This window comes from Uranotaenia lowii, chromosome 3, assembly GCF_029784155.1.
Source record: "Uranotaenia lowii strain MFRU-FL chromosome 3, ASM2978415v1, whole genome shotgun sequence".
In the NCBI taxonomy this organism is placed as follows: domain Eukaryota; kingdom Metazoa; phylum Arthropoda; class Insecta; order Diptera; family Culicidae; genus Uranotaenia; species Uranotaenia lowii.
The window spans coordinates 220,804,841-220,827,846 of NC_073693.1; the positions used below are offsets into that span (position 1 = coordinate 220,804,841).

The window sequence follows — 23,006 nt, forward strand, 5'->3', positions numbered from 1 at the left end:
ATATGAAAATGACATTCACATTAATTGTGCATAGTGTTTGAAACTTAATTGTGAATCATATTATAAAAAAATTAATTTTATAATTTTTATCGTATGATAGTCTCAGAAAAACTTTCGCATTACCAATTTTGTCTTAAAACCTTATTTGTTTTAGTTTTTTTGTTCAAGATTAGAAATTTTGAGGTACAATATTAATCATTATCAAAATTTGTATGATTGTTTAAAAAAAATAGGTATTCTGAGGTCATTACAAACGAAGCTTTTGTCTCATAAACACTTTTAAAAATAAATATATTAACAAGAAAAATTGTTTTTGTGTGCGAGAGGAAAGTCAAGCCATTATTTTTTTTCTGAAAGCCGAACTCGTTCGATTTGAGCTAATTTATAATTCCCTAGTTTCGATTTTTTAATAGATTTTATTTTGTGAAATTCTTAAATTTAAATGTACCTTTTTGATTCAAATCGTCTGGAAAGTTTCGCTATCTTTAACTTTTAAAATGAATGGGATTTTGAGTGCCTTCTGTAGAAGAAGATTATTTAAAACAAACAAATTTAAACCCTTGATTTTAAAATTTTAATTATATTTCTTTTTAAATCATTTTTTACATGAATGTTATACAACACCAACGGATATAAAATTGAGAAAACAATGTTGTCGCTTTGTCAATCTTTATTATTGACATTTATTCATCTGACATTTTTTGTCTCCATGAAATTTAAAACTAATTCCTACCAGTTAAAATGCTTGCCTATTTATGAGGTTCACTAGATTCGAAAGTTTTTCTGATGATCTTATCGCAGCTTTAAAAGCGTGAGTGGGTATGTTGAAGTCGTTCAGCTCGAAAAACCAATTGAATATTTTGCACATGGCCCGAAGTGGTTCATTCTGTCCGTAGTTTGTTCGTTGATATTCAATCTGAAGAAATTCGGGCTCCTAAATACCCTGGGTCGGATGTTGAGGTTGATAAGACGTAAAAGCTCCGGTGAGTCAATTTCGCCTTCGATGATTTTTTTGATGAAAACAGCCCGCGCAGTCAGCCTTCTTTTCAACAATGTTTGCATTCCTAGCAGACGGTAGCGATGATGGTAGTCAGTTAATTCCTGGGGGTTGTTCCATGGGAGGAAACGGAGGGCGTATTTAACAAATCTGGACTGAATGGCTTCAATTCTCTTGGACCTGTACGAGGTATGTGGGCTCCAGACTATCGATGCAGTTTCTAGAATTGATCTCACTAGAGAGAAGTATAGAGATCGGAGACAGTAGCTGCCTCGAAATTCTTTCGAGAGTCTTGGCATAAATCCTAGGTTTCCGTTTGCTTTCGAGATTATGTAGGAGTAATGGTCGCGAAAAGTAAGTGACTCGTCGAGTATTACACCTAAATCCTTGAAGTTCGAGACTCTTTCTATTGGCGTACCGCAGATGTTGTAATTCCAGGATATAGGAATGGCCCTTATTCTGCGCCGCGAGTGACGTGACAGTTGGCGAGTCACCCCACCGTCACTCGACTCTTATCACCTTATTCCGACAGTCGGTTTAAGTGAGGTGACAGCAAGATGAGAGCAAGTGACAGATACTCATTCCGAGCTGAGTGACTGGATGAACCCATCTAGAAAAATGGAGAAATTTGCTCTGATTGTGTTGTGCCGGTGTTTACGATTCGGGTTTTGAAAATTGAATTTAAAATAAACGAGTGAAAATTGTGCCCCGTCCTGGACAATTATCAGATTGTACGGTGTTAGCAAGCTGGTCAATTGGAAAAAAGGACGAATTTGGCTACAAAAGAGGAAATTTCAGCCCAGCACGGATTTCAGACACAGCATCAAACTGGAGCAACAAAAACTCGAACAACATGCAGGGGCGACTGCTGTCTCACAAACCGGTGCGCAAAAAGGCTTCCGAGTATTGTAAAGGGTACATGAAGTTGAAGCAATATTAATTATTTATTTCTCTACTTTTATCAAACGATTCATTCGTTTCTTCCAACGTTAATAATAAGCCTAATATAAATTCAATATTATTGTTTCCAACGGTTTCAAACATGCCAACAAAAATCTGATCTTCATTCATCTGATCATGATCTTGCGTGATTCGCAACTCGGATCAACTATTGTGTTGTGTTAGACTCAACCCTGTCCGATTCTAACATTTTAAAATAGTTGATCCGTGATTGAACAAAAGTTAAGTATGTGGTGAAAATGCTTCTTAAAAAATTTCTACCCGCTCATTTCAACACCTATAATTTTTTTCTAATCTTCTTCTATCCATCTATAATTTTCAATTCTTGAAATGTTCTCACTATGAGAACATAACATTCACCGATAAGGCCGTTAAAATTAATTTCAACAGATTTTTCAAAATTTTAATCTCAATGTACCTATTTTTTTGTAATTAATCCGGGCCTGGATGGACCTGAAAACTCGCACCGTTTACATCTCCTCCTGCCCTCTCCTCCTGGCAACAGTTAAGATTGCATGCCAAGGAAGATTTGGTAGCAAAAATCCCTTAAATAATAAACCAACTCCTTTAAACTCCAACCCTTCTCGTTAAAAGAAATCATCGTTGTGTTTACAAATATATTAATAATTTAAGCTAAAAACATGCTAGGTAAAATATTTTGATTGAATTTTAACAACTAACAACTCCGCTTTCTGTAATTTTTCATTCCATTTTAATCTCGTCACCACCTGAAAAGGTACCGACAATTGTCACCTAAAATCGTCACCCGAATGCGACGATTCTCACCCACGGTGACTACAAGAACAGGGTAAGAACTCACAAAGTTCATCCAAAGTGACGTTTCTTACCTAAACCGACTACCGGAATAGAGTGACTTGGGTGACTCGCCTATCATCACGTCACGCGCGGCGCAGAATAAGGGCCATTGACTGTTCTACTGAAAGAGATGACGGCGCATTTCTCGACGCTTATACACAGGCTATTGCTATGACACCATGTATTATAACAAGGTCGATGATATTCTGCAGAAGTAAACAGTCCGATTCTTTTCTGATGGGGGCGAAGATTTTAAGGTCGTCGGCGTAAGCTAATCTGGAAGTGATGGGTAGAGTAATCAGCACGTCATTGAAGAATATCGAAAACAGTAGAGGGCCAAGTTTGCTGCCTTGGGGCACGCCGGAACAGTTAATAAATACCGATGACTCGCTGAAACCCAGCCTCACTGACACGTGCCTCTCAGTGAGGTATGATTGCATGCACTTAACGAAAGGAGTTGCCAGTCCAAGTCGATCTAATTTAGCAAGTAATATTTTAAACTTCACACGATCAAACGCTGCTTTTAGGTCCGTGTATACAGTGTCAATTTCAAATCCCTGTTCGATTGATTTCAGGCAGTTAGATGTAAATAGAGTGAAGTTGGTACTGATAGAACGTCTCGGAAAAAACAGTGCTGATCAAATGATAAATAAGACTTTGCTGCAGTCATTATGCTTTAAAAACGAGAATTTCGAGTACTTTTGACCCCGCACAGAGCGAAGTAACGCCTCGATAGTTTTGAACATTTCGTTTGTCACCTTTTTTATACGCAGAAAACATAATCGATTTTTTCCATGTTTGACGGCGAGGCGTTCGTATTGGGTGAGATCCGACAGCGTAGGTTGGGGTAAGCGAGTTGTGGGTATGTCTGCAATGGGGGTTCTCTTGACTGATGTGTATGTATCGTGGGAGCTTCAAACGGACATATACTGTTCTTGCATTTACCTGACCAAACAGGGGTATCGACTGATTGTGTGTATAAGACTGTATTGGGCGTTGTTCGCTTGTGTGCATCCAAGAACCTGGTGGCCACTCTGGTCATTTAGTGAGCAAGAGTTTGCTCTAACATTATACGGGAGAGGCTGCAAGTTTCGAACTGGGAAACCAGGAGTATCGACTGGTTTGCGAGCGTTGGGTCCTGAGATTCTTGGAACTGAGGAATCGGGATTCGGTGGCAGTGATGGTGTTTGCTATGCAGTGTAGCCTGTTCTGGACCTGATAGCTTTCAGTCGTTTCAAATACATCGGGCAGGCCGTACTCCAGGCTGAGTGTGAAGTGTCGAGTTGTTCTGTGGGGGTTTGAGCTCGGTTGAACTGATCACAATTTGCGCACTTTTCGCACGTTGCGTTGCATTCGGACACAAGGTGAGCCTCCGCGCATATCGGACAGCATGGTGATTTTGTACAGTTTGTTGCGTAGTGACCGTACTCGGAGCAGCGGTAGCAGCGTCGTACATCTATGTGCTCATGAACTGTGCAGCGGTTCCACCCTATGTTCAGTCTTTTCATTTTGGAGAGCTGATGGAAGGTGTTTACATCTGCTTCAATAATGGCGAACGATTGTGTTTCGGGTGAAGTTTTAAGCTGCTTCAACCAAATTACTTTTAATGAGGCAGCCGAGGGTAAGTTGTTCTGTTGAATAACGGTGTTTATCAATTGATCTTCGGAAAGTTCATTCGAAAATCCCGAAATTTTCAGACGCGGTTTCAGAGCAGTTTGCATTTCTGCTTCAAATTTTTCGGAGAGAGAGCTCTCAACAGTGTGCTGAAGTTTGTGTGCTGATGATATGGTGGCACATCTGATGGCAAGGTTACCGCTCGGAAGGGATCGTACATCGATAACTTCAAGATCAACCGAGTTCAGTGATTTTTGGATCTTCGATCTAGTGGTATCCGCATCCTGGACAGTTTTCGGTTTTATTATAACTGTTTTGTCGATTTTCATCAGGGTGGACGATTTAGGTCGAGGCGATTTGGACGAAAGATCCGTTTGTTTATTTGTGTCTGTGGAAGTGGGGAGCTGCAAATTTTTATTGGTAGTCGACGGAGTGGATGGTAAACGTGTTTTGCCGGATCGCAAAGAACCGCTTACTGGGCCATTCTTAATCAGAGATGGAGTTAACGGTGAAGAACGAAGATTCCGGGGAGTAGAGGGTTTCTGGACGATCTGAGCGAACGTAAGGTGGGACTTGTTCGTGATTGGTTCAGTGCTAGTGGTTTTAGTCTGAGGCTTGAGGGCACTGAGGTGTTTATTTATCTCCCGTTAAATTTGTGCAGAAAGTTCGGTAATGAGGATGTGTTGCAAATCATCGATTTTCTTGTGAAGCTCCATTATTGCACACGTCAAGTCCATGGGTTTCTGACTGCCGTTTGGTTTACGATGGTGTTCTCTGCATTTGGGACAAGTGAACTCAAGAGAAGCATTATCTTTGAGAGCGGAGAGACCTGCTGCATTAAGGTCTAAGCACTGAGCGTGTACTGTAGCGCCGCATCCACCGAACCTGTCTCTTTCGGTTGTTTTCTTTCTGCAGGTTGAGCACAGCAACGTTGCCATTTGAGACACTGGATGTTATATGATGGCCACATACGACGATAATGTTCTAGTACTACCATTGAAGTCACTATTCTTTGGTATCACTTACAGGAAATTTCCGGAATGACACGGTTCGCGTAAGTAGTAAATTGCACTTGAAACATATGATAACCACGTTAAACTATTCGGCTAGATTGAAATCATCAATTAAAAAGGCCTTCAACCTATTAAAACTAGCGATTTATTACGACGAAATAATGCTTTGTTGTTGCTCTTCGAAAGTGTTTCCAGTATACTTGTCTGTTGTTATTATGTTAATTTATGAAAAAAAATCAAAAAAAGAATTTCATTAAAATGGCATCAACGAAAAAAAAAAATAAAACTATTTCAGTCTTACAGCCTGCTTCAATTGTTTTTCAAATTTGTCTTCTTTCCTAACTTAAAAAAGTGAATGATTTGGTACTTCAGAGGTTGAAGCAGCTAAGTAATCAGCAAATTCAAATTCAACACTTTTAGTAACTCAAAAACTGTTTTTTGGTTCAATTTAGCCCAGGATTTTCTAGTTACAGGTGTTTGAGTTTGGATGATCGACGTTTTTCCAACCTAAGTCTGTTTTGTTTTAAACACTCCAACGGAGTGGAAATTTTCGAAAATTCGAAAGTAAATCCACTAGAAAAATTTCTAATTTTTATAAAAATTTGAGCGTTACAGTTTTTTGACACTTGGGGCGGGGACCCCGATAGGACTCCCATAGAACCTCGCATGGAGGCAATGAATGTATGGGAAAACATTTATGGTCTAATTTCTCAAACCGACCATATAATACATTTTGTACATTGATCCAAAAAACTGACTTGTGCAAAATTTCAGCTAAATCGGACTTGACTTAGGGGTACCTCAAAGCGCTCAAGGTTTCGGTTTTTAACTCTAAAAAATCACCAAAGGATAAATCGAAATTTAAATTTTGATGATAAATGATTTTAAAATACATAAAACGTCGAAATCTGGTTTCCCAAAACGGCTTTCTGGGGCGGCTGAATTTTTGAAAAAACCACCCAAAAAGTCCCAAAAGTCGATTGTTGTTCAAAAAAAATTTTAAATCATCTAGCATCAAAATTTAAATTTTCGATTTTCCGATTTTCTTTGGCCCCTCCTTTGATGATTTTTGAGAATTAAAAAAAATCGAAACTTTGAGCACCTTGAGGTACCCTTATTCAAATCCGATTGAGCTGAAATTTTGCACGGGTCAGTTTTTTGGGCCAATCTACAAAATCAATATGGTCGTTTGCGAAATTGGACATGACTCATTTGGCTGCCCCCTAGCGCACATTGCTTGATGGATAAATGTAATTTACATAAGCTAAATAATCGCATTAATTAAACAGGGAGGACAATGCCAGTTATTATGTATAATATACATTGACCAAAATTGAAAGATTGAGTTATTTTGGATCAAGAGGTTGAAAAAATCTTAATCGCAAAGTGATACAATTCCTTCTTCTATAGTTTGGCTTTGGATCCTTCAACTGTTTAAATGTTCCAAGACTTTATCGATTTTTTGAATAAAATTCCTTAAAATTTATTCATTACTTCCCCATTACTTCCCATTACTTTCCAAAGGGGAAAGAGGTTGACAAAAGAGGAATTCGAAATTTGCTCTGGTGTAAATTGATCATGGAATAATATGTTCTAGAATTAAACAAAACACTTTGAGTAGCTATTTGTATTAAATTTGTAGAATTTAGTTCAGTGGTTTCTGAGATATTCAATGGCAAATTTTGGTATTTCCTGACATAGCTTTCTACATGAAGCAACTTACACTTAAATGAATTGTTGCGCAAAAAGTTTTCTCTAATAAAAGGTCGTGAAGTTGTGAGACCTAATTTGAACAATAAAGTCGGACCGATTCATTTTGATGGAAAGATGAAACCTCTGCCAAACTTGCCAAAATCGGTGTCTTTTCATAGATACCTACCGGTATTTCAAAAGTCATCTGAGGATGGATGGCAAAAATGTCAATACGAATTTGGTGTTCATAAAACGAATTGTGGACCGGTGCTCTGAAAACGAAATTCAAAGCTGAAATAGTAAATAGACAATTTTAATCAGAAAACGTAAAACAAAACTAAAAATTAGATGACTGATATCCGAAACTAATATATATGAAATCTGAAATCTGAAATCTGAAATCTGAAATCTGAAATCTGAAATCTGAATCTGAAATCTGAAATTTGAAATCTGAAATCTGAAATCTGAATACTTCATCGCAAGGTATTCATCGTTATTTTGATTTCTAAATTTGGTATAATTTTCCGGAATTCAATATGTTAATTTGCATACTTCAATGATACAAATCCAAAAAAGTAAGCTCAATGATTCATAAAGCTCTATGGGACAACTAACATTTCTAGTTTCTAAGTAATGGAGAATGTTTGTTTGAATATCTGCTCTAAAACGACAACTTCAACCATAATTTGCCTCCACCAAACTTCTCAAAGGTGAGCTCCAAAAATAGTAGCATTGACCTCGTGTGTGGTGCAAAATCCGGTGTAGACTCCCAGAATGCGCCGTTATTTTTAGCATGCAATATGCATCCCATTAAAAAAAAAAAGAAGAGCGAACGAAAGTGTGGCAAAGAACTGTTCCATAAGAATTACCCAAAAACTGGCTGAATTCGGGAAGCCACTGTGCCACTGCTCGCACATCCGGTGGATATCGATTTTAATTTTGAACAAAACTTTAGCAGCGTGCACATTCTGGAGCGCGCAAATGTTGGAGCATATTTTCCCGGATCTTTCCCGATCATAAATTTGCCCGGCAGGCAAATTCACGAACATATTGGGGACCAATTGCACTGCAGCAAATTCCTAAGAAAGCGCCAAACACGGACCAGTCATCTGTTATATCGTTACCAGAAGCAGCAGCAGCAAAGTGAAGTAAAATTGTTTTCCCATTTTTCCTATCTATTTTTCAGCCAGGACAGCCGGGAATCGTCCTCGTCCAGCTGGGATTTATCGAGTTCGTGCGATAGTGGCAACAACAACAACTACAACAACCACTACCACTATCCTTTCTGCGATCAGGATCCGAGGATGGGTGCCGGAACGTATGCCACCGTGATGGGTTCCGGGCCCGGTTTGCTGCGGAGACGCTACTCGGTGCCTGAAATTATTATGAGGAAGTAAGTTTTATTGCACCCCAGGTAAGGTAAGTTGAAGTTATTATCCTTTTAAGAAAAAATTATCGAATTAGACAGTTTTAAAATCATGTGTCCTTAATTTATCGTATACAGTATTGTTCCGATTTTGTCAGCCCCATCTTGAATTTAGGGCTGACAAAACAGGGTACCTGACAAAATCGGGAAAAATATTTTCTTGAAAATAATTTCAATTTTGATTTGATAACTGTCCGTTTACTTGTTATTTCGATATTTTATGTCAACACCATGATAAGGGGTGACAATGACCCCTTTTCTTTATTTTTTTACCCTTCTTACAAAGAAGAAAATAAATGCTTTTGAAAAAACAACTTTCGATCCGAGGCCCAGAGGGCCAAGTGTCATATACCATTCGACTCAGTTCGTCGAGATCGGAATATGTCTGTATGTGCGTATGTATGTGTGTATGTGTGTGTATGTATGTGCGTATGTATGTGCGTATGTGTGTGTGTATGTTACAAAATAATGTCACACACGTTTCTCGATGACCGCTTGACCGATTTGAGTTCTTTAGGCGTCAAATGAAAGGTCTTGCAAATAGCAAAATGGAGGACCTGTTCAAGAACTCAACCCTAAGTGATTGTTTACAAACACCTTTCATACAATGGATTGTGTACATACCATTTGAAAAACCGTTGGTGCGTAGCTACGGGATTGATATGCAATTGCAAAACAGCTGAATTTGTTGATCACGTATTAATTTGAAGTATGTAATGGTACTTTTTTATGGATTTACAAAAATAAATTTATTTTTTGAACCGTCCTTTATTTTTCTGAATTAAAAAAGAAAAAAAAGGTTTCGTGAAAAACGACAAATCCACGTGGTGTGTGGATAGTTCCCTAAGGGACTATCCATAAACCACGTAGACTCATTTTTGGTCATTTGGCCCTCCCCCCTTCCCCCCTCGTTTACTTTTGTCCATATAAAATTTGGCCAACCCCCCCCCCCTTCCCCCCTGAAGTCTACGTGGTTTATGGATGATCCCTTAGGGCTATCCATAAACCATGTGATCAAAATGTGGTCAAGTTTCAACCTCCTTCCATTCGTCATCAATGAAAATTCTTATGAACCTTCAATCACCCCCAACCCTTAAAATACCAACCCTGTTTTGTTTTGTTGTTTTATCTGGGATTTTAAGCCTCTAGGGTTTATTCATCCCATAATACCAACCCTTAAGGGGCCGTTCAAATATTACGTAACGCGATTTTCGAGCATTTTAAACCCCCCTCCCTCCCCCCTACGTAACACAATCGTCTCAAAATTTCTAAGCTTAATCCACAAAGCGTAACAAACTGCTATACCCCCTCCCCCCATTGAAAGCGTTACGTTATATTTGAATGATCCCTAAAATACTAAGTGGTCCTCTTCGTGGGTCAGGACAACCCCAAAAAAACATACATTGTTAAATGACTGGGAATTTTAGTTCAAAAGCAGAATATTTCAACTAAATTTAAAGGCTGACAAAATCGGGATAAAATGCTGACAAAATCGGGGATAGACAAAATCGGGGGTAGACATAATCGGGAGCTGACAAAATCGGAACAATACTGTACTACAATATATCCCATTTTACGCCTTCAACCAGTTTGTTACAATTGCCGTCTTCGAACAAACGACCAGTTTAAGTCTTTTTTTTCTAATACATTACATAATACATATATTACAATTATTTAAATGGTAGGGTTGGGTTGGGTAAAGCTAACGTTGCTTAGATAAAATAGACACCAATAAAAAAAAAGCTGACGGTTCTAGGCGTTTTTAACATTTTTTGTGATCAAGATTTTGAAATGTTTTCCAACCGAATGATAGGAAAACTAAAATAGCAGATACATATTTAATTTACATTTACGAAAACATTTATGATGCCATATTCAAGATTTTAAAATTCATAAAGGATCGCAGTAAAAATATTTTATACAAATACAAAATAATGTCGAATAGGTCTTTCGAATGCCTGTTCGTCAACTGCCCCGTTATTAAGAAGTCTTGGAAGACATAAAATTGTTAAAATGACATAAGATATGTAGAAGAGATAAGGCCACCGGAGGACGCTTACACTGCCGGCCAAAAGTTTGGGATCACCCACTAAAAACATGCAAATTTTGTTCGTTCATATCTCAGCCGTCTTAGGACATGTCGCAAATCTTCTGATCTCATTTGAAAGATAATGAGCAATAGCTATTTCGGAGGTATTTGCCCAGATATAATGTTTTAGTTTTGTACTCAATATTCAAAGCCGATCATCTCGGTATAGGGTGGACCAAATTTCAAAATTTGAGTTGCATTAGAATCTTTATTCTTTACTTCTCAAAACACAATAAAAAACATATGTGAAAATCAAAGAATGTACTTTTAATTAATAAAATAGACACTTTAGTTATCGTCCAAAAGTTTGGGATCACCACTTAGTATGGTGTATCGGTCAAAAGTTTGGGATCATTCTTTTAAAAATATGCAAATTTATCTCATTCATATCGTTCTCATCTTACATCGTATTGCAGATCTGAAGGGTTCATTTGGATGGTTAGGAATTGTTGTTTTTTCATAAATTCATTCAAAAAAAATTTTTTAAAGTGATGACCATAAAATGTTTAATGTTCACAAGTATGATCTGATTTTTCATGGGTATCACTTAGAAATATAATTTTTGAAAAAAAAAAACAACAACTCCTAAGCTTCCAAATGAACCCTTTAGATCTGCAATACGATGTAAGATGAGAAAGATATGAATGAGATAAATTTGCATGATTTTAGATGAATGGTCCCAAACTTTTGGCCGATACACCATACAAAGGGGTGATCCCAAACTTTTGGACGATAACTTAAGTGTCTATTTCATTAGTTTAAAGTACATTTTTAAATTTTTCACATATGTTTTTATTGTGTTTTGAGAAGTAAAGAATAAAGATTCTAATGCTACTCAAATTTTGAAATTTGGTCCACCCTATACCGAGATGATCGGCTTTGAACATTGAGTGCGATTTTTTGAAAATGTTCTAACTTTTGGTTAAGTTTAAGGTACAAAACTAAAACATTATATCTATTATATATATTATACTAGCTGACCCGGTGTGCTTTGCTACACCTTTCAAAATCAAATGATATTTTCAGAAATTATTCAAATTTTTATTGTTTTATTGGCATTACTTTAAATCAAATTATAACATAATTTATAAGCAATCGCTATAAAATGAGAGCTGCAGCTGGAGTTTCGAATTGCAACAAAAAGATAACTTAAACGAATATTTTAAATCTTGCTCTATAAATTTGTATTAAAGATCTGATAATTTGAAGCTGTCTGAACGGTCTCAAATTAATCGTACGCAAACAATCTAACTTATTAAATATGGTTGTTTTTTCTTGATATGTTCTGGATTTATGCTGAAGAATTGATAACAGAGCCCCTCCCCTGTCCTTACCTTCACCCCCTGCTGAATGGAGGTCGTGATCTTTAATAATCATACCTAATTTTGTCGTTCCCAAAAATCCTCTCATATCAAATATAGTTCCATTGGTTGATAAGTTTTTAAGCTTAACAACAAAATGTATATGGACCCTCCTCCTTTCTTCCCCTCTCTACACTGTAAAGCGTAAGGATCTATAACAATCGTAGAAAGATATCTCGTAACCAAGTACCTTTCCATGCCATATTGGTTGGCTTCGTTAGCATAAATTGAGAACATATGCTAACACAATTGTATTGGGATCACCTCCCTCCTCCAATGTACTTACTCACTGAAAGGAGGATGGTGTGTCAGATAATTATAGAATCATACCAAAATGATTTTTCATGTTAAGTTTTGTCCATTTCTCGGATTTTGTAAAAAAAGAGTTAAATGTAAGCCTCCTCTTCCCTTACTATATTCCCAATTCTATCATCTTACTGCAAGAAAGGAATTGTTTCACATAGAAAAAGTATTTTTCGTACTCAAAAATTTGTTGATGCCAATTGTGGTTTCATTTGCTCGATAAATTATCGAGTTATGTAAAAAAAATTACATGGAAGCTCCCCCTTCCCTTTTAATATCATTCCGCTGAGAAAAAGGTGGGGCTTCAATTATGACAGAAACATTTCTCGAATCCAAATACCCTCATATGCCAAATATGGTTATACTGAAAATTCTAAGGGAGACCTTTCCTCCCCCTTTTCATCCACCTCTTTGAAGGAGTGAGGGATACCAAATATTCATAGAAGCACATCTAGTACCCAAATATGGTTCCATGCCAAATTTGGTTCCATTTGCTGTTGTAGTTTTTCAGTTATGATGTAAAAATTGTATGAAACTCCCCTCCCTCTTTCCTTTCTCCCCACTGGAAGAAAGAAGGGTTCTCAAACAATCATTAGAACATGTCACGTTCTTAAATACCTGCCCATGCCAAATTTGGTTCCATTTGCTTAATTAGTTTTTTGAGTTGTGTAAAAAATTATAAAAGAGGCCCCTCCCTTGTTTATTTCTCCCTACTGGAAAGAGGGATGGGTCTCAAATAATCATAGAAATATTTTTCATATCCAAATACCCTCCCATGCCAAATTTGGTTCCATTTGCTTTATTAGTTTTTGAGTTATGTAAAAAATATGAAAGAGGTCCCCTCCCCCTTTCTACAAAAAAGGGGGAGGGGTCTCAAATAATCATTGAAATATTTTTCGTATCCCAATACCTTCCCGTGCCAAATTTGGTTCCAATATCTTGATTAGTTATCGAGTTATATGAAAAATTGTAAGGTAGCCCCCCTCCCCCCTTCCTATCACCCCACTGAGAGGAGGGAGTGGTACCTAATATTCATAGGAATATTCTTCGTATCCAAATACCACCCCATGCCAATTTTGATACCATTTGTTTGATGGGTGCTCGAGTTATGCAAAAAATTGTCTTTTGTTTGGGAGGCCCCTCCCTCCCTTATTGAGAGAGGGAGGGGTCTCAAACCACAATAGGAACCTTCCCCGGCCTCCAATACCCCCACCTGCCAAGTTTCACGCAAATCGGTTCAGTAGTTTTCGAGTCTATAGGGAACAGACAGACAGACAGACAGAAATTCATTTTTATATATATAGATATATATCTTTCAAATGAGATCAGAAGATTTGCGACATGTCCTAAGGCGGCTGAGATATGAACGAACAAAATTTGCATGTTTTTTAGTGGGTGATCCCAAACTTTTGGCCGGCAGTGTATATAACCATAGAAAACAGCTGTTATATTTATTTATTTATTTATTTATTTCACCAAACATCGTAGGCTACATATATATTCTTAAAACTAGTAGTACAATCTTAATATTACTTTAAATACTACAATATTAGGTTCTTAAGTGCCTGTCGCCGTAAAAAGCACTTTTTAGCTGCTGTTTAGACATAGTAAAATCTATGTTCTGGTAGTTTTTAATATAATTCTGCATAAGACAATTGATTGGACTATTTTTACCATAATCAGTTCGAGCAGAGGTTAAAATAAACAGATTTCTGGTTCTCAACTGGCGACTCGGACAATAAAAGTTTAACTGATTTAGTAGATAAGTAGATTGAACACGCTGATTAATTATGTCGTTTACAAAGGAGATTGCAGCAAATTCTCTTCTAACACTTAATGGTTCAATATTTATTAGTAGCTCTGAGACCATCCTAGATTTCGTAAAGCAAATAGAACAAATTGTTTCTGCATGAATTCTAAACGGTTTTTATGAGAAATTTGAAAGGGGGACCACACAACGCTGCAGTATTCAAGTATGGATCGGACATAAGCTGTGTACAATGTTTTTAATGTATATGGGTCTTGAAAATTATAACTAAAACGTTTTATAAAGCCAAGCATACTATTTGATTTTTGAATTACTGAGTTATAGTGATCTACAAAAGTAAGTTTTGAGTCCAATATAATACCTAGATCTCTTATCTTATTGATTCTCTCCACAGACTCATTTCCTAATGTGACAATTTCATATGACGGATATTTTTTCCTTGTAAATACAATATGTGAACATTTTTTCACGTTTAGTTCAAGAAGACTTTTACTGCACCATTTGTAAAAAATATTTTTTTCATTTTGAAACACCCTGAAATCTTCTTCGTTGTTGACTATCATATAAAGCTTCATATCGTCTGCGTATATAAGCACGTTTAGCTGGTTCAGTAAATAAGTAATGTCATTGACGTATAAGATAAATAATAAGGGACCGAGATGGGAGCCTTGAGGCACACCAGATGTAACGGAGATGCTTTTCGAAAGTGAACCATTGAATCTAACAATTTGTGTACGGTTTGTCAAATACGACTCAATCCATTTCAGCAGTTGTGTACTGAATCCGTTTTTATGTAGTTTAAAAATTAACAAAGGGATGTCGATTCTATCAAAAGCTTTACTGAAGTCCGTGTATAGAGCCTGAACGGAATTTCCTTGATCCATAGAATGGATATTATAAGAAACGAATTCAAGTAAATTAGTCGCTGTAGATCGTCCTTTAACAAATCCATGTTGCTTTTCAGTTATGAGTGTTTTTATTTGATTATATATTTTTTGATTCACTATTGCTTCAAAAAGTTTCGGTATGCACGATAAGATTGCTATACCCCGGTAATTTTTAATGTCAGACTTTTTCCCCGACTTGAAAATAGGTACAAGAAAAGATTCTTTCCATACTTGAGGAAAAACACCGGATTTCAACGATGAGTTGAACAATAGAAACAAGGGCATACTTAGTTCATTTACAAGATTTTTTAAAAGTAATGGAGGAATTCCATCAGGCCCGGGCCCTTTGGAGCTATCCAGGGAGCAAATTGATTTGTGTATTTCCTCAAGGGTGATTGAATCTACCACAGTCAATGATGCTGAGTCGGAAAAATAATCGAAAAACGCAGTGTCGCGATCGGCTTCCGAAAAACTGGTGTAAACGCTTTGGAAGAAATTGGCAAACAAATTACATATTTCATGGGAAATATTACCGTTAGCGCTGTCCAAGTGCATACGAGATGGAAAATTATTACTTTTCAATTTGGAACTTACATACTTGAAGAAGGTTCTTGGGTTAGATTTAATGTTTTCCTCTGTTTTCCTATTATATTCTTCGAAGGAGGTATTAATGCATATGGCTAGTTGGTTGCATGCTTCTTGATATTCTAAACTATTAGCTAGCGATGGTGTCTTTTTCCAGTTTTTATGCGCTTTCTGCTTTTTATTTCTAAGATGCTTTAGTTCTTTTGAAAACCATGGCGGATTTCTGTTATTATTCGTTCGTCGCTTTATTTTTATTGGGACATATTTACTCAAGATATTACCAAGAATGTTATAAAAAATAGCTACCTGATTGACAGTTTGGTTTTCGCTTTGAAATGATGATTGCCAATTAACTGATTGTAATTCAGTTTTAATCATTGTGTAATTTGCATGGAAAAAGTCAAGGGTCTCCTCATATTCGTATTCTGGTATTCCTTTGTTGCCAGAACATATAATTGAAAATTCGATAGCTGTATGAAATATCTCATTTTTCCAAATTGGATTAGTAGCTTCCAAAATACAAAAGTCATCAGTCAAGTTTGAAAACAGTAAATCGAGATAGCGATTGCAGGCATTTTTCACATGATTTATTTGATTAAGACATAAGGTAGCAAGATTGTCGAAAAGGAATTGTAATGTTTCATTATCTCCAAAAATCGGTAAAAGGATTGCTTCATTATCTTCATCGGGTAAAAATTGTAGATTCGATTGATTAAAATCGCCATACAGGTGAATTTTGAATTCGGGTTGGAAGCTTTTGAATAGTTCTGTTATGCTCAGTAGAAACTTTTGGAAATAATCTTTACTGGCATATTCTGGAGGAAAGTAGATCGATCCAAAAATATGAGTTTCCTTGAAGATTTGAGCTTTTGCCCACACCTGCTCAAATTCTTTGTGCTAGTGCAAATGTTAGTTACATCCTTGTTTCGCTATCAGACACTCAAAAAGTCTATTTCCTAACTGGCTGAAATTTGAAAAAGTAGATAAAAACATTCAAAACAAATTTTTTTTTTGATGAAAGCTGAAAATTAGTCATTAGTCATTAGTCAACCCCAGCTGGACCAGTATAAGCACCATTAATCGGGGCACGATGAGTTTTTTTCGACTATTGAATCTAGCAGCAAATTCAACTTGATGAAGTCAACTAAATTATAGAACTCCAGTTTGATTAGTTTCATCTGACGATTTGACTATTGGCAGGAACGGATTGAACCATCGGTGACCCGGGGCAATTTTTCTTGGGAAATTCCCATGAATCCATTTTTTTTATGTGCCAGGGAGTACATAAGTTTTTGAAGTTTGGTATATTATTTTCAAAACCATTATGTTTGCGTAGAAGGTAGTTTCTAGTATCTTCAACAATAATTGTTAAAACATCACGTGCAAAACTAAACGATAATGAAAACTCTGATCAGAGCTGGGGATTTTTTTTATTATCTGACGGGTTTGCGCCGGGGGTCTTCAGATTTTCCCCAAAATTTAAAATTTGGTTCATTTTTGCGACTTAAAAACACATGTATTTTTTCAGATTTCTAACATTTTTATTTTTTGAGTTAGCTTCGGTTAGATTTTTTTATCAATTAAAAATAACCATTTTTCAAAGCTACATAACTCTGTTATTTTTCAACGGAAATTATAAAATAGCACATCAAAATGCATTGAAATTTTATCAGCTTTCCAGATAAAATAGTTGAAAAAAATTAAATAAAGACCATCAATATGAAAAGTTGTAAATAAACTTTAAATGGCGTCTAAAACTACCGTCTGCACCACCAAATATTTTACAAAAAATACCATTGAATAGATCAATTTATGATGCAACTTTCATCTGAAGACACCAAAGTGGACCATCAACTCCTTGAAGAGTTATGAAAGAAATAATGACAACAAATCTCTTTTTTTGCATCGGAAACAAACAATGGTCGAACAACTGCACTCACATATGGAGATAGCGCGCACTTCTAACAACATGGAAACAAAAGAACTTATCAAAGCAGGTAAAAGACACTATTTTTGGTGCTTTGTAGACTGCCCCTACGCATAACAGTCCCATATGAATTTTCGTCATTTTAGGTCAACATAGGGATTCAAAATAAAACACTAAAAAAAAGAGGTTTTGTTCTACAAATTTCGAAAAAAAATATCAATTGTGTCTGTCCTATATGAAATATACCCAAATAACAGTTCCATATGTAAAATACCGCGGATTTGGTTACTTTTCAATGCTTCTTTCGGCGAAATAGTCTTTGATTTATTGCTTGGAATCATTAAAAAAAATTAACTCACTTGATGTCGAATAATGCACACGAGTTTTTGAAGGCAGGTCTGACTTCCTTAGGAATGACTTCCTAAGCGAGAAACTAACGGATGCAATCAAAAATCGTAAAAAGATTCAACTTACAATGTGGAATTTACGATATTTTTTATGTTTCTTTTTCTGAAAATTGCATTTATAAGTTCAAAAATGATCAAATTTAAGTCTTAGAAAGTAGCTTGGTGAGAAAAAAATATTCTGTATGGGACTGTTATGCGAGTAGATTTGAAAAAGGTTTCAAATATGGTCGATTAACAGTCCCGTAATGAATAAAAATGGTGCTCTCGACCTTACCAATAACCCAATTTCGAAAATTTCAGGTCTTACGATTTATTATGACAACCTAGGAACGATTTTCGTTTATGCCAAAAGTGGTGATCACAATTTAAGAATGTATTCCAAAACAGGAACAGCTGATTATCTCGCTTGCTCCTGGCGAAAAGTTTCCCATCCTGGTCACGGCACCAAATGTTGTGTCAGACCATTGCGGATGGACAGAAAGACTTGTTCTTGCGTTAACGACTTGAAATAAAAAAGGAACATTTATTTTGCATTCGCTTAATATTACAGTTTTTCCCGCTTAAAATTAGGATACAAAAACTCTTAAAACTATGAACTGGCAACACTCAGCAGATCACAACATAGAAAACAATACAAAGGGGCTAACGTGGCGTTCATCTCACAGTGACCATTTCTGTTGAGAATCAACAATGTTTCTTCGTCGTTTGATGTATAATCACCACTAGGGGTTTTAAGGTATGAAACCTGATAATCTTTTGATTTGGCTAAGACTTTATTTAACCTACTTGCTTCGTGCAAGCTTGAAATGTTTGTGAAGTAGCTCTGCCAACTTGAGCGTTCGGCAGCTCTTGTTGCTTTCCGGTAAGCTCTGCGAGCCAACTTGAAAGCATCAAAACCTTCCGTGCGCATTCGGTTCCAAGAGCGTTTGCAGTTTTTTCGTAATTTACTGAGATTTGAGTTCCACCATGGTGTACTGTTTTTGTTGAATTTCAACGTTCGTAAGGGACACGCTTCTTCATAAGAATTTAAAATAATTTCGGTGGTTTTTGCAACCACTTCATCCAATTCAGAAGGAGTAGTAATTTCAGGTGTATATCCATGAAATTTAATAGCAATATGCTCCAAATATAGGTCCCAATTAGTTGTTCTTGGGTTTCTGAATGTAATTGTTTCTAAAAACTCACCTGAGTGTTCAAAATAGATAAACCTGTGGTCAGAAGTCGATTCTTCGTTAGGCACATGCCAATTTGAAATTTCCTGAGAAATTGTTCTAGAACAAAGTGTGATGTCAATCACCTCTTCTCTGTCACACCTAACAAAAGTTGGTTTATTTCCTACATTTAGAATTTCTAAATCAGTGCTGCTTAAATATTCCAATAAATTTAAGCCTCTCAGATTGATATCTGAACTACCCCATACAAAATGATGGGCATTGGCATCACAGAATCACAGCCAATTACAAGAGGTATATTTTGTGATTCACAGAATGAAATGACATTTTTTAACTCATCCGTAGGGGATGATTGTTCATATGGTGAGTATGCTGAACAGTAGACGTATTTTCTATCAGGCAGCGAAACCTGAACGACGCAAATATCTCTTGTTGTTAGATTGGGTATAAGTGTTTATCAATATACATGCACGAGGCATTATTCGGGCATTAGTCATTCCAATTACACTGAACACAGTAAAGTTTGGTTTCAGCAAATTCCCTAAGTAAAAAGTTTCATTTCGGAAATAGGGTTCTTGGACCAAGGCGATTGATGCAGTTCCATTAAGGATTAAACGACATAAGTTCAGTGTAGCGGTTCTTTTGTGCTTCAGATTTATCTGTGCAACCTTAATAGAAAGCATTTGTATCAAAGAATTCCACACATATTTCCATCACACACAAGAACCTCTGCACCTTCATATCGACGCATGAAGCGGGGTATCCCATACAGGATGAAAATTTTAAAATCGTGTGTATAATCTGAATCCCACGAGTTGCCAGGAAAAATACGGCCCTTTGCACCAGTGCCTGGCTATAGTCACAGAGAACAGACGTACAAGCTCGAACAAAAAATCGTCAAAAAAGTGTGTTAAATTTCAAATGCTATCACCCAAAAAATACGTTAGAAATTGACTACAAACAGTGCCATCTATTGCGCCGTTCAAAAGTTACAAATAAACTTTAAAGTGCCCTGTTTTCAAAAAGGCGTAATCGTATATGAACTCACAAAAAATGAATCCAATGTCTCAGTAAAATGGACGGCTTTAATGTACTGCTAAATAAATGAAATCAGAGATACTTTTAACTGGGCGAAATTTCACTTTCTTTATTTTTGCACTACTATGACTTGAACAGTAATTTATGTAAGAAAATGCATCACCTATGTCCAGTTAAATACAAGAACATTCTTGACGATCAGTCTTACCCAGCAGTATTGATTCTAGGCATTTCAATGCGCACACTTAGAAAAATTCACGTAGATTTACATGCAACTACATGGGTAGAAAGGAATCGGCTATTTACAAGTGATAATACTGCACATCTCATGTAAATTCCCGGCAGCATTAAATGCTGTTGTTTACTGTACATTTACATTATTTAGCACATCTCACGAATCTTATTGGACAGGATGTGGTTTCGCAAAATAGAAAAAAGTCACCGGTTTGATGCAGTAAAAAACTTTTATTTCACATTTATCACACTTGCTAATTGATCAACACTTGCACTGATCTTCGTCGCCGATTCCCCCGACGACGGCGGCTCTACGGCTGGTGCGGTAAGACAGCTATGATGATTTGGGGATGCAGCATTAATTTCCTGTAAATAACAGCAATTAGTGTGAAATTATTAAGTCAATCACAACTATTTTCAATATTGATTTACCTTTAATCAGGATCGAATATTTGATTGAAAAAAAAATGACTAACAACTTATGCCGACGCAGCACGGGACGGGAAACGAACAGGAATGAAAACAAAACAAAACTGACAAAATGCCGCTGGCGCTGGAATAAGCATGCATTGACATGTAATTTTCAAAGAAATGGTTGAGCTGCTATACTCTTTTTCAAAAAATTTCAAGCGATGATGTAAAAATGTAAAATCACTTGTATTGTAAGGTTACATTTTTTTATCTGTGCGGGTTACTTTCACATATCACTTTAGCATCCAGCTGTTTAAAACTATGTATTTCTAGCAAATTTGAAGGAAAAAGATAATATCTAACTTTTATGATTTTTTTTTCATGCAACATGGCGAACTTCAACAGCGATTTTCTTGAAGCATGCTAAGCAGCACATACGACCTATAGAAAACTGACTGAAAATTAGTCAGCTTTGTTTTGACAGATCTCTTTGGTGTGTTTGGAGACATCTGGTGGCCCAGTCAAAAGACAAAAATTGGTTCAAAAAGGGTGTTGGGATTTTTACACAACTTTCGTGGGCTAGCTTGTATGTCTGTTCTCTGTGCTATAGTGCAGACCTTAACGACGTTCTGCTTAAGGGGGGGGTAGGGTGTAACACTTTCAGAAAATCGATTTTTTTTATTTTCTTATTGTAAAACATTTCAAGGATGTTGTGTCAAATTTTCAAGTCAATTGAAGCAAAACTGTAGAAATTATAGACCTTTATCTCCTCCTATCTTATACTGCAAGAAAGCAAGAGCAGAAACTTCAAACGCGTTTTTCTCGAAAGCACATTTTTAAAGTCCGTGGACATCGTCATTTGAAAACTACTTATCCTATTTTTTTCAAATTTGGAACATATTTTCTACATATAAAATACCAGACCCCAACGTTTATCTTTTTTTGTTTTTTTACTTTGGGGAGATTTGCCCATCCCAGTCAGATTTGACTTTTCTCGAATTCTTTATTGGATTTATAAACAAGCCTGGATATATGAAAAAAAATCTGGAATAAACGAAAATCAAAGTATAAAGCTATATACAGTATACATGGATACACCTAAGATCTTTTACTGAAACCATAAGTTTTTGATGATCTTGTAGCTTTTTCAGCATTACTTTCGATATCTTAGGAATTATCCAAAATCATCTGAAAAATTTGACAAGTCTGTTTAAAATTTTAAAAATAAGTATTCGGTCTATTCGGCCTGTTCGGCCGAATACATAGCTCAACTATTCGATTAACCGAATATTCGGCTTAACGGTTTTTTGGCGGTATTCGGCCGACCGAATATTCGGTACACCTCTAATAATTTGCAACTTATTAGAGATTTTTGAATGACTGAATTTTGGAATATCTTGTATGATCCCGTTTCTATGACTTTATAATCTTATATCTATAAAATAGAAGTGGTATTAAAATATAGGTCACAATTTAAAAAAAAAAAAGATGCCTTGTCTTTCAAATAATTCAACATCTCAAGTGAAAGAAGCGAATATAATGGATAAATAATTGGGTAAAATTACAACTGTGAGCGATGTTGCAACGTAGGGTACAATAATCTATCGAATTAACTATACGTAATTAAACATTTAGAAAATTTTGAAATGTCATTTTTTTAAATTTTGTCAATTTTTTTAATTTTGTCAATTTTTTTAATGTTGTCAATTTTGTCAACTTTCTCAATTTTGTCAATTTTTTTTAATTTTGTCAATTTTTTTCAATTTTGTCAATTTTGTCAATTTTGTCAATTTTGTCAATTTTGTCAATTTTGCCAATATTGTCAATTTTGTCAATTTTATCAATTTGGCCAAAATGGTCGATTTGGACAATTTTGGCCTGTTTCATCTTTTTTCAATATGTTTCATCAATTTGTCAATATGTTATGTAATTTTTTTCAAAATATTTTGTCATTTTTGTCAATTTTGTCATTTTCGTAATTTTTATCATTTTTGACAATTAAGCTTTTCTTTTTTTTTTCAATTCATAAAATTTTTTTGAAAACTTAATCACGGGCATACGGACATATGTTTTGTTTTTAAATTTTGATTCAGAGTTAATCACTGTGATGATTTAAAGAAAATTTTTTTCTCATTGTGTAGGGGAGATGGGGGCATAATGGCCACCTTAAGGAAAACGGTTATTTAACCATAGAAAATAGTTATAATATGGAGGTTACATTATTGTTTCGTGTTCAGACACTTGAAAAGCCTATTCCCTAACGAGCTGAAACGTGAAAAACTAGATAAAAACGTTAAAATGCATTT

The 23,006-nt window shown here is 35.9% G+C and overlaps 1 protein-coding gene across 11 annotated transcripts in view; it reads left to right on the forward strand.

The window, feature by feature from the left end:
* Nucleotides 1-23,006, forward strand: part of LOC129755813 (uncharacterized) — a 263,710-nt gene that overhangs the window by 151,215 nt on the left and 89,489 nt on the right. For all 11 annotated transcript variants that reach the window (XM_055752472.1, XM_055752474.1, XM_055752477.1 and 8 more), the window contains one exon: nucleotides 8,279-8,485. In XM_055752472.1, coding sequence (XP_055608447.1) covers nucleotides 8,279-8,485 — 207 coding nt within the window. The remainder of the gene's footprint in view (nucleotides 1-8,278; nucleotides 8,486-23,006) is intronic.